Genomic DNA, 13,057 nt, shown 5'->3' with positions numbered 1-13,057 from the left:
TACATTTGAAAAGCTTTAGCAAATTTTAACAGATTATGCAAATACAGGATCTGAAATTTTGTTGTAAAGGCTTATTGCGTATGTCCTGCCATTTCTCACATTGAATTCGGGTACTGTAAACCGTAATGCCAGCCAAGAAATCCACATTGCTCGTGAATCTGCTTTTAGGGTAAGGAATTCTAGTTTGATTAGTTACTGTGTAGGCTCCTTTGGGACTTTGTCATTCAGCCAATGTTAAAACATAAATTAATTTTATGTAGTTTGCCTTGTTACATCGTTGTAATTATTCAACATTAGTGGTGCTTTTATATTTTGATTAAGTTAGACTAAATTGGCAACATAGAAAATATTGATAAGATCACATTTATTATTTTGCTTCACTGACATGAAAGTTTTCTGTGACACAAGTTTTTGAAAACTTTTCATACTATTATATGTATTTAATATTTATGTATACCGAGTACCGTCATCTCAGCTAGGAAGTTTATATGGACAATGCCAAAGACAGTATTTGTCTAGCTGGGTGAGCTTATATCCCAAGTGTAGGCTGGCAGTGCCTTTCATGAATTTGGCAAACTGAAGCCTCCCAACTTTCCCCGGTGACACATAATTAAAGAAGAAAAATATGTGACCTCTTCAGATACCACTGACGAGGGAATACTTCAGCAACTTCCGTCTTCCTGAGCTTTCCAAAGTGGGAGGTGTAAGTTACATGACATACGTGATATGCAGCCTATCTGTGGTCACATAAAGCCAAGAGATAGTCCATATCGTTTATACTCAGCACTCACTAAATTGTATGTATTAGTGTGAAATCAAAGAGTTTTTGCATAATTATTATAGTTAATTCTGTAATGGTAATTTCAGTATTATGTATATATTGTCTTTCTTACCTTCAAAATTTATAAACATTAAGGATGAAAATTAGGAATATAAATTATGCTTAGCTGTAATTTCAGAAGGAGACTTCCATGGGTTTTAATTTTGACATTCCAGAAATGAGTAGCTCTTAGTACCTTTATAATCTATGGGTCATTCCTAAGGGAAGTTTAAAAATTGTTATATCTTCTTGACTTGTAAAATTAGAAAACCTAACTTTCAGAGACATGAGTAAAAGATTAGTAGCTTCTAAATGTAAAATCAAATATTGTTTTTATAACATTACTATTGTTAGTTAAGTATATACTCTGAAATACTAGCAAAGACTCTTACTGATACTTAGTAGTAGTTTGATCTTTACAGTGGTAAAAGAATCTGGTTCACTGGGAGCCATCTTAGTATGAAGGTCAAATGATGAGTTTGGTCGATTAAGAGCATAGCCTCTCTCAGTGTAACTTCAGTAATAGAGTAGACATCAGTGAAAGGCCAGTGTCATTCTTTTTGTTGTCAGCAAAAAGAATATTAATACATTTTCTAACATTATATGTAGGTGAATTGGTATTGCTTAACAAATCATTTGACTTTTTCAAAGTCCGCTTTAAAAGTTGAGATTAGATTTTCCTCAGCTAGCCAAATTAAATCAGTGTTGTGTGCATTTATGTGAAATCAAATAGTGTAATATTTTCCATGAAAACGATTAATTAGAAAGTGTTACCTCTTTGCTAACCTTTGAAGTATTTCTATAAGGACCACTTTCGTGTTTTTGCAGGTACTGTAATAGGTGTTGTCATTTATACTGGAAAAGAGACTCGAAGTGTTATGAACACATCCAATCCAAAAAATAAGGTAGGCTAGATGAAGGAGCAACTGCGCTAATGAACTCACTTTTTCCTTTCAGTAAGAAAGTCTGCATAGTTCTGACTAGCTCATTCGTGTGAGCTTAATATATAGCATGAAAATAGAATTTCAGTAATGTTGGCGATTTAGGATATGAGTTCTCTGTGTTTATATCACAATATTCTCATACTGAAGAGTTTCTGAAAGTATTTTCTCTTAGCTAATCAGAGTTTTATATATGTCTTACATTTTCATTGTTAGATATGTAATTGACAGTTAATTGTAGCTAATTTCTTCAATCTATTTATTTTACAATTTGTACTCTTTGTGGTTCGTTTTTAAAACAGAGGAATCTCTATTAATGTTTTTATAGTATTTAATTTGAATGTTAGTTATATTGTTAAATCAGTTTATTTCCATTTGAGAAGAAACATATTGAAAACCAGATTTTAGTTTTAAAGAGTACTTGTTTATATTCCTAAATTGACTATATTCCTAGAATTGTTATTTATGCAGTCAACATGTACGTGTAAGGTAAATCATAACAAAAACGTGGATGCTCAATAGTTATATACTGTTTGGATGATAAATTTTATATGTTGAAGTCACAGTATGTGCTAATAAGCAGTTAATGAGAAGCTCTTTCTAATTATTAATTTTACTCATTTTTATTTGAAAGATCTGTGTGTATTTAAGTAGAACAAAAATCGTTGGATGAGTTTGTGCTCGCTCTGTGAGGAATTAATAGGAAAGGTTGTCTTTTGCTGGAAATTCGATTACAGAGCAATAGAAAGGAAATAATTCTTTGAAAAGATATGGTTAGGACAAGAGGTATTCCATTTTTTTCAGCCAAATGCTATTTAAAAAATAGTTCACTCTTCAAAAATTAGGAAAGCATATAAATGCTTCTCAACTCTGTAAGTGCCGGGGGCCATTTGCAGTTTAGTGTGTCTGCTGTCTGCTTTTTGATCAGTCGCAAGCTGGAAAGTGACCTTTCTGTACACACGGAGAGGTGGGCGTGTCTCTGGGAGGATTCCAGATGTCTACGTGTGACACAGATTTGCTAAGTCAAAGAAAAGTGTTGTGTTACTATTATTTCAGTATAAACTCTAACTGTGATAATGAGAAAAATTATCTCTTTAGATTTAAATTACAGTTTACTCTGAGTATCAAGTATATCCAAGTCAGTAATTCTACAATAGAACTAAAATTATTTTAAAACAAATTATTAAACTAATTATTGACAGATTTAGAATCATATAAGCTTTTTTTTGGAGAAGTACAGTGATTTTTTCCTTAAGTGAGCAAAACTAAAATAATCTAATGTACATACAAGTTTTAGGGTTTCTTTCTTTCCTTTTTCTTTTTCTTTTTCTTTTTCCTTTTCTTTTTCTTTTTCTTTTTCTTTTTCTTTTTCTTTTTCTTTTTCTTTTTCTTTTTCTTTTTCTTTTTCTTTCTTTTTCTTCCTTTTCCTTTTCCTTTTCCTTTTCCTTTTTCTTTTCGTCTTGTCTCACTATGTTTCCTGGCCTAGAGTGCAGTGGCATCATTATAGCTCACTGTAATCTCAAACTCCTGAGCTCAAGCAACCTCCTGCCTCAGCCTTCTGAGTAGTTGGGACTACAGGTGCACACCACCGTGTCTGGCTAGTTTTTCAATTTTTTGTAGAGATGGGGGTCTCGATGTATTGCCCAGTCTGGTCTCAAACTCCTGGTCTCAAAACATTCTTTCACCTCGGCCTCCCAAAGTGCTGGGATTGAGCCACCACGCCCAGCTGTTTTATTTTCTTAATCTTTTTGGTTTTATATTTATGATAACATTTGAGATTAGGTTTAATTTTAAATATTAATTTCAACATCTTAAAAGCCATGCTGCCTTTTAATATGACTCTTTTTTTAGCTACCTTATTCTTTAGTTTAACCTATCATCTTTCCTTTGATTTAGTCTCCACTTCATTATTTTTTCCTCTATAAATCTTTTATTTTTGGTTCATTTGTGCTCTTTACTTGGGGTTTTGATTCAGAGTTATGTGAGTGAGCTCTGAAGTTTCTGGTCACCACTAGGAATTCTTCACTGGGGTTTCACTGCCAGGCCTAGAAGCCGGGCTGCGCTGCTAACTGGCTGCTTCACTTGAGCAGTGGCTAAATTCAGCACGTGTTCTGTCTGGCAAATGGGGACAGGACGTACGTGTGATTGTTGGGAACAAGATAATGCACACATTGCTCTTAGAAAAGAACTCGCCACATGACAAATGCTCAATATTGCCTGTAATTCTTACTGTTTTTCTGTAAGACGAAATATTTTCAAAACCGTAATTTTTCAACCCGACTCTCATTGCTAGTCAAGAAGTAGCTACTTTGTAACTAGCTTGAACAAGGCTTTGGGTCTGTACTATGCAGCTACCATGAAGCCTAGGAATTCTTCCAATTTTCACTGTCTGTGGGTTCTCTCTCCCTTCTCTTCTTTCCTTCCTCCTCTTCCTCTCCTTCTTCTTTTTTGTTTTTTTTTTTTTAATAATAGCCTTCTCAGTTTCCTTGGTGTTAGCAGACTACATCTCGTAATAGAAGAGGCGTCTTTGGAGTCCTACAGAACTGGATTTAAATCCTTGGCTACTTGCCTTGTTAGCTTTGCAGCCTGCTGTAAAAGTGTTCTTCCAGTGGCCGGCACCTTCCTGGCACTTAGTAAGTGTTCGGTCCTCCCCTTCCGGTCTAAAATCGTGATAATGGCAGTAGCTCAGGCGTAGAGAGCATTTACCTTTTGGTGGGTGCTTAACCTGAAACTTCACATGCACGTGCCTTACGACCACACAGCAGCCCCCACAGCAGAGCGGTGCACCCCTGGTGGCATCTCGGGGGACACCAGAGGGCGTCGAGTGGTGAGGTGTCAGCACAGCAGCCCAGGCACTGCGTGTGGTGAAGCCCCGAGGGGGTCTTCCTTGGACTTGGTATTTAAATTTTTTAAATTAAGGAATAACCTAAGAGAGAAACGAAATATATACATTTGTAAAGTAATTCAGTCTTTCTGAGTGTTGAATCCTAGTTTCATAAGAATAAAATTCAGAAAAAGTTTTCAAGCATGCTATAATGGGCAGAAAGTAACAGATGCAGTTCATCCAGGGCGAGGTATTGATAGCGATATGTGTTAAATGAAAAAGATTATATGATATTTGTTCCTAAATAGAGAAAGGAAGACAGAAATTGTTTACTGTTCGTAAGACTTTATTTTCTGAAAACTATATCTTAGCGTTCTTCTGTTGCTTAGTAAACCAGCATACTCCTGTACTTCAAAGAAGGCTGGTGCAAACAAAGCAGTAAAACATTTAAAAGGGAAAACTAATCATCACCTGAGTTTCATTGAATTTTTTCAGGTAAACAGAAATACTCCTAGCATTCAATTCTGATGGCTGTCTAATCCAGAGAATGTGTATGGAGACATTACTTGATACAATGGTCAATTGAAATTTAGTTTTGGAGTTCATTGTTACCAGAGTAATTTGGGCTGAAATGCGGGTTTTTTTTTTTTTTTTTTTTTTTTTTTGAGACAGAGTCTCACTGTGTCACCCCAGCTGGAGTGCCATGGCGTCATCCTAGCTCACAGCAACCTCAAACTTCTGGGCTCAAGGGATCCTCTTGCCTCAGCCTCCCAAGTAGCTGGGACTACAGGCATGCGCCACCATGCCCGGCTAATTTTTCTGTATATTTTTAGTTGTCCAATGAATTTCTTTCTATTTTTAGTAGAGACGGGGTCTCGCTCTTGCTCAGGCTGGTTTCGAACTTCTGAGCTCAAACAATCCGCCCGCCTCAGCTTCCCAGAGAGCTAGGATTACAGGCGTGAGCCACCGCGCCCGGCCTGAAATGCGTATTTTTGAATGAGTAGTGGTTATCAGCCAGGGTAGGCTAAATCATGCTGTGGGTGAACTGCCCCAAACCACGCTGTGGCTTAATACCGGGGTCTTTTCCTTGTGTCATGTGTCTCATGCAAGCTGGCAGCTGCCTGCTTTGTCACGGTCCCTCAGGAACCCACCTTGGAAACGTACTTCTGTGACCACTGGGATGAGAAGAACTGACCTGGCAAATCATAATACTGACTGATTCTTAGGGCTCTGCCAGGAGCAGTGTAGGTCACATTTCATTGCCAGACCAATTAAATGGCCTCAGCTAAGTTCCAGGAATCAGGGAAGTGCAATTCTACCCCACGTGCAGGAGAGAGAATTGGCAATATTTAACAAGCAGGATCAGTGATACCCACAATGAGATTTTACGTAGTGCACAAGAGGGAGGAACCTCGTAGAACCCTGCAGGATGCCAGTGGTTCCGGGGTGGAGCAGAGGAGGTGAAATCAGAAGGACATTGAATGGGGACAGCATTTCGGAAGGCGGTTGTAGTCAGCAGTGTGTTGGGGACTGCGGAGATCGTTTGGGGTGAAAAAGGAAAAGAGGTTAGTTAGATTTAGCAATTAGGAAAGTATCGGTAAAATTAAAACTGCTGCAGTAGATTTATTGGGGTGGAACTCTTTCCAGGAGTCCCGTGGGGAAGGGAGGGTGTTGTGTTGAGGGAGCCAGGTTAGGGACGGGAAGCCCGATTGTGACTCTGGCCCGGAGCAGTGGAAGAACGGTGATGAGAAATTGACCAGTTATACTGTAAGGGGAAAGATTTTATTTTTTTTTTCTGGTAAGAAAAACCAGTATCACAAAACTGTTAATGCTTTCAGTAAAAGAATAGAGGGTCTTACTTTATAAAGAAGAAAGATACTAAATCTGTGGAAGAATGAGTTCAGTGGACATCTGATAGCAACTTAAACACACAAAGATAAGATTACTTAAAAGATTGTACCGTTATGGGGCTGCCTCTCTCTTCCCTTCCCTTCTCCTCCCTCCCCTCCTTTTTTCTTTCCTTTCATATTTTATCTCCTACTTCATTATAGCGTATGTAACAGGTCCATGCAAATCTGCAAAATTGCTTGAACTTCCTAAGATTAAAAGAATGCTACAGTAAAGTCAATGCTGATATAAGAAAAAAAGTTAATCATAACAGCAGTGAGGTAGTGAAATTGATGCAGAACGTGCGAAGGGCTTGAACTAGTTCCTGAAAGTGTTGGGAAGGGTTATAGCCTCACGGTTTAGGCTCATGCCCTGCTGAGTGATGGGCAGGCAGCGCTTTTGTTGGGAACCATGAATCTGTAATGGGGCCAGTCACGAGGGCATGGCTTTTCCCAGGCTGATTGGAAGAGCCCCAGAGCAGAAAAGCACAGGGGCCCGGGGTTGGCCCAGAGCTGCAGGCTGGCAGGTGGGTGTGTCGGAAGGTAAGGTGCAGGGCTGGGTGCCTGGTCAGGGTGGGAGGCAGCAGCCAGGAGGCCGTGTGTGGCCAAGTCACATGGGAAGCAGAGGAATCATTTGGGGGAGGTTCGGAGCACGGCAATAAAAATGAGTTGTTGAAGTTCAGAGGCTGCTGTAGATGCTGGAGTATCCAAAATCATAAACTTGTGTGTAATGTTTTGGAGAGCAGTATTTCCTTCTTTAAAAAAGTATGTTTTCTAGCCACTTTGGAAGATAGTCTGCGAAGGCAAATACACCATTATTTCACATATTCTAGTTTTGTCCAGTAACTTCTCTTTTAAGGAGACACGTTAACAGTCTTATTCCTCAGTTGCTTATAAGTCACTCATGGTACAAATTCAGTTTAACAAATACCCTATTTATTGATTTATCTTCTTTATTCCACGATACAAGAATCCTTTTCTTGAAAGGGTTGCTTCAGGCGGGAGAGGCTAAGACTTCACGCCCTTGTCCCAGGTCCGCCTGCCTCTGGCGCCGTCTTCCCCTCCGGGTGTCCCCTTGTGCTGCTTGCGCTGAGGGCTGCAGCGTCATTTGGTGTTGCCTTCTGCTATAGGTGCAGCCTTATGTTAGGAAATTTCTGGGATCTAATGGCTTTAAAAATAATAGAAAGTAATCCAGACAATCGCTGTTACAAAGCACGGTTAAGGGAGCAGGTCTTTTCCAGTGCATTGCTGTTCTTTGGCTAGCAGAGCGCATAAAGCACGTCAGCAGTGCCTGGCCGCGACCGGGCTCCAAGCGCGTGGTCAGCTGTCGTTGATGCGCGGGGCTCCACGGGGCCTTCAGCCCCTGACGGGCCTTCACCTCGAGTGCTCGTGTGCGCACCGCTCCCGCAGCGGAGCTCCCAGCCTGAGAGAAGGCTGCTGGGTGCGCGCTCCCCTCGCAGATGCCCACGTGCGCCCACGGCCTCAGACAGGCCCAGCTTCCCCGTCCCATCGCTGCCATCCTGCCGTCGAGGCTGTGGCTCCCTGAGGACTGGTGCTTGTGCTTTTGAAAATGTCCTCCCAGAGTTGAGCAGGTGGATGTTAGGTGTTTAACCAGTTTTATCAGTGACTTTACAAAATACGTTTAAACCAGCCATTCTCCTCAGCTAACTTCCCAAAACTCATTTGGCCACTTCTCCATTTGCTCTTCATTTTGGGCACTTGTTCTTCTTTAGCTCCTTTTTTTTTTTTTTTTAACTTATGAAAAATTTCAAACACATAGAAAACTGAGGAGAATGACGTGATCACTCATGTCCCCAAGCCCAGGCCTACTTGATCTTTCCTGTGGTTTCACGTGTCATGCCCCCTTACCCCTGAAGAGAAAAACGGAGACGCCTGTCTGGCTGCTGCCTTGACACCTCCCTTGTTTCTGGGATGCTGCTGAGCGTGCCTGTGTGGCCCCAGCTTGGCCACATGCTCATCGGGGCTGCCTTTTGCCCCCCTGATCCTAAAATTCAAATTCTTGCCCCTCTCAGACTTCCTGAATCAGAAACTGGGGGGCGCCCAGGGAAGATTGAGAACCTCCGCTCCAGTTTTTGTGTCCTTTCCCTAGTGGTCACTGAAAATCTGAGATTTTAAAAAAAACCTGCACATGAATTAGTTAAAGTAGAGCTCAATTTAGTAACTCTGACAAATGTCCCACTTTCATTCATTCTTTTGGATTTGTCTCTGAAATCAGTTCTTACAGTCTGCGTAGATAATTTTATATAATTGGAAAATACAGCTTTATGCCTGTAACAGGAGTTTATTAGAATTTTTTAAATGTAGCATGTTTTATCCATATAAAGATTAAGAGTAAATCTTAAATATTTTGTTAGATGGAGGGAAATTCTAAGATTAAAAGAAATTCTTAGATCTGAAGATTAGAATATTTTACCTCATCACAGTACTCACTAAAGACAGATTCAAGAGATGGGGTTTACTCACAGTTTGAAAAATTTATTTTAGAACTTTGAACAAATCAAAGTTTTTGTTACTAAGCAATTATAATATTTGGTGAAAGTTTAAATTACAAGGACTACAACTTGAGTAATGGACTGCTTTATAAAACTTAGCCTCCAACATATTTAATGAGATGAGGCTTGATCATATTTAAGAGGGAAGAATTCTACAGAGGTTAAGAAAAAACAATTGTGACAGGTTGCCATTTTCACGCCACTCGTAATAATAAGTTGCTCGAAGCAAAAACATCAAGGATGAAATGATCATACAAATTGCTTTAAGCAGCTATTACAGTCTCTTGAGTATATTGATTTGTGTTTCTAATAAAAAGATGCTTTCAGATGTCTCACTGCAGAGAGACAGGTGACACGAGCCGTGGTATGAATTAGAGCTGCTGCTTGTTATCTGGGTTGTCAAGGTATTTTTCAGATCATAGAATAAAACAGAGTCAGCCCTGGAGTATTTTGCTTGTTGAAATATCAAGGCAGTTTTGGAGAATAGCTTTCTTCTTTTGAAAAGGATAGTTATATTTAAAAATATATTTGGGCCTGGTGCGGTGGCTCATGCCTGTAATCCTAGCACTCTGGGAGGCCGAGGTGGGTGGATTGCTCAAGGTCAGGAGTTCAAAACCAGCCTGAGCAAGAGCCAGACCCCGTCTGTACTAAAAATAGAAAGAAATTATCTGGACAACTAAAAAAATATATATATAAAAAAATTAGCCGGGCGTGGTGGCGCATGCCTGTAGTCCCAGCTACTTGGTAGGCTGAGGCAGGAGGATCGCTTGAGCCCAGGAGTCTGAGGTTGCTGTGAGCTAGGCTGACGCCACGGCACTCACTCTAGCCAGGGCAACAGAGCAAGACTCTGTCTCAAAAAAAAAAAAAAAAGTTATATTTGTATTAAAATATTACAGTAGAATAACTTATTTTTCTCTTTTGGTTTCATATAATCATAGTACCCCTTAATTTTTCTAATAGTTGCCTTCTTGAGTAATAAAATATTTGGAGTTTAAATACTTATTTAAAATGTGCCCATGTGCTTCACAAAAGAGCTACATGTTGTAGAATACAGTATTACAGTCGATCCACAGAGATAAAAAGACTCTTGGAATGCTGTTTTTGGATAACTGTTATCAATATTAACAAATCATAGTGTTTCAGCGCCTCAACGGGAAAAGATTAGCTCGAGAGCAAACCTAGCGTGAAGCAATTCAGGAGCACGGAGACAAGACACGACGTGGCTCTCTGGGTCATGCCAGTGCACGCCTCTCTCGCGGAGCCGGCACGCTTCGATATTACAGCTGCTCACAATTAAAAGTTGCGTTTCTTCATCGGCAATGTGAACATAAATAAACTTATAATTTCAGGAAAGCAGGCAAGAAGCAAAATGCTAAATGTTGAAAAGCAATCCTAATGATAACATCTGGGACATAATGCTTTATCAGAGTATAGCAAATTTTTAAACTAGAAAACTTGGATTTTGTCCCTAAATTCCTTTTAAATAGGAATTTGATTATAAAGCAGGTGCTCTGAATAGGAAACACAAGAATATTTATTATTTAAAGTCAGTGCTTTGTATTACTAAAAAGACTTAGTGTTACATAAAGTTCTGAATAAGAAGCGTTTACTGATCATGTGTTACATATTAAATAAGAGTTATATTGGGCAGTATATCATCTAAGCAGTACAGCTCAATTCTCTTTAATCCAAACGTAGAGAAATGTAATATAACTCATTCAAGAAGCAAGTATTTTGGGGATGGGCAGAGCTCTGCACACTCAAAAGGCTAAATTGGTGTCAGATCCCTCATTTGTGCCAAATAAAAGATAAAATTGGGAAAAAAAAAAAGCAAGTGTTTTCATAATTGCCTTTATGTTTTGGACTCCTTGATTCCTTACCCGGAAGCCATAGAAACTGTTAGAAATTTGTGACAGGACTGTTAGGACCTTGCGATGATAATTTTTCATGACATTTCCTGCAAAACTATTTCTTACTACCTGGTTATTCTTAAGCATTTCTGACGAGGCGGTCTGGAGTGTCCAGTGGGACTGAGAACGAGAAGGGCGGCTTTCAGACCCCGCGTGGGCTGGAATGAAAGGGGCTCAGGTGGATGGCTGTGTTGTTGATGAAGGTGGAGAGGTGAGATTGCCAGTCTTCCGAGCAGATGTCACCTTCTGAGGAGCTTCTGTGAGCCACTAGCCTCGGGTGGGTCTGTGTCACGGCAGTGCCCCATCCTTATGTGAAACGCGGTTCCTTCCTGGTCACCCCATGTCATAAACAGTTCATGCTCATGCTGTGGGTTTCGGAGCAGACTTTTCTGGTGACAGTTTTAGGCCAGCAGTCAGCTAGAAGGGAGGTCCCCTGGTGTTCTCATCGCCCCAGTCCCCCTCTGTACCCCCTCTGTTACCCTCCCTCCTCAGACAGAGAGCACCCCGGTCATTCAGGAGAGTACCGGCGCCAGCAGGCCAGATGGGGCACTTGTCCCCCGGCTCGTGGCCATGGCCAGGAAACCGCTGATGGGGTGGGAAGGCCCAGGCGAGTGCAGCCTTCCCGCCGGGAGCAGGGGCGGCCTGGCGCCAGCGCCCGCTAGCCCGTGCGCAGAGACTCCCCAGCATCTCCAGGAAGCATGGCCACAGCGTCACACTGCACCGTGTCCTCGCAAACCATGAAGTTCACGACGTGAGGGACCTTTTCATCCTGGTGCACGATGTTATCTTACACCTCGGGAGCAGTGCCTCACACGTTTATTGAAGGACTAAATTATTTTTTTTGAGTAAGAGTTCATGTTTTTTTTCACTCCACAGTTACCTATATCTAAGTGATAATTTAACAAATTCTTTTTTTTTTTTTTTTGAGACAGAGTCTCACTCTGTTGCTCAGGCTAGAGTGCCGTGGTGTCAGCCTAGCTCACAGCAACCTCAGACTCCTGGGCTCAAGAGATCCTCCTGCCTCAGCTCCTCAAGTAGTTGGGACTACAGGCACACGCCACCATGCCCGGCTAATTTTTTCTATATATTTTTAGTTGTCCAACCAGTTTCTTTCTATTTTTTTAGTAGAGATGGGGTCTTGCTCTTGTTCAGGCTAGTCTCGAACTCCTGACTTCGAGCGATCCTCCCACCTCAGCCTCCTAGAGTGCTGGGATTAAAGGCGTGAGCCACTGCGCCCGGCCTAACAAATTCTTTAGAAACAAATCTTAACTGTGGTTTTGACTTAATATCTTTTTATACATCTGAAAGGATATTCTGGATGCTGATATTATGAGTAATTTGGTTTTATTGGTGTTAGAGTAGCAGCTGTACCAAACTTTCTTTCTTAAAACTACATTAACTAAAAAATGTGTATCATTAAAATGAAATGAAGTACCTTTCATTTTCACCTGTGTAATTAGCATAGTCAGTTGATAATTAGCTGTTGCAACACTTTAAAATATATTTTGCGAATATGAGTTTCTCACTATCTTGAGATATTAGCTCTATAATACTAAACATAATACAATAGTCACCATCCAATCAAATCCAACTGACCAGATGGCCAGGCCTCTGGGCTTTGCTGGGAGGTCACTACCAGGGGACCCACCTTCTAAAGCACTTGTCCGTCCCACAGTCCTAGGATGGCTCACTGTCCCCAGTGTCCCCCCTGACTCTTGGTCCCACAGTTGTAGGCTGGCTCACGGTCCTGCAACTCTTTTTTAAAACTGCACTGACTAAAACCTCTCAAATCCAGCAGCGCCCTCCTCGGCAGCCTGGTCAGGGTTCATGCTGCGTGTCCGGGCTGTCATCTCTCACCCAAACACCCGAAACAGCTCTTTCCTCCGGCTTCCCTCTCCACAGCCCTTCATTTCGTTCTGCGTGTCACAGCCAGTTATGTCTGTAAAATACAGATCTGATGTGGCTAATTCTCTGCCCAGAGCTGTGGAGAGGATTTCTGGCTCCTTAGGTGAGCGCTGTGTCTCCTTCCTCACACTTGACCTTGGCTGCTCTTGTCCTCACTCCCGGTGCTTTGCCACACAGAGTAGTCTGCCCTCTCTGGCCGCCCACAGAGCACCCTGCCTCTCTGTCGGAGCTCCCAGGAGGGATGTCACTAAATACCTG

The 13,057-nt window shown here is 41.1% G+C and overlaps 1 protein-coding gene across 1 annotated transcript in view; it reads left to right on the top strand.

The window, feature by feature from the left end:
- ATP9B (ATPase, class II, type 9B) overlaps positions 1-13,057 on the top strand; it is a 244,986-nt gene that overhangs the window by 104,516 nt on the left and 127,413 nt on the right. The window contains exon 11 of the mRNA XM_012657822.1: positions 1,649-1,725. Coding sequence (XP_012513276.1) covers positions 1,649-1,725 — 77 coding nt within the window. The remainder of the gene's footprint in view (positions 1-1,648; positions 1,726-13,057) is intronic.

The sequence above is a fragment of the Propithecus coquereli genome, unplaced genomic scaffold, assembly GCF_000956105.1.
Source record: "Propithecus coquereli isolate 6110/MARCELLA unplaced genomic scaffold, Pcoq_1.0 Scaffold560, whole genome shotgun sequence".
NCBI lineage: Eukaryota > Metazoa > Chordata > Mammalia > Primates > Indriidae > Propithecus > Propithecus coquereli.
This window is presented reverse-complemented; position numbering and strand designations above follow the sequence as displayed.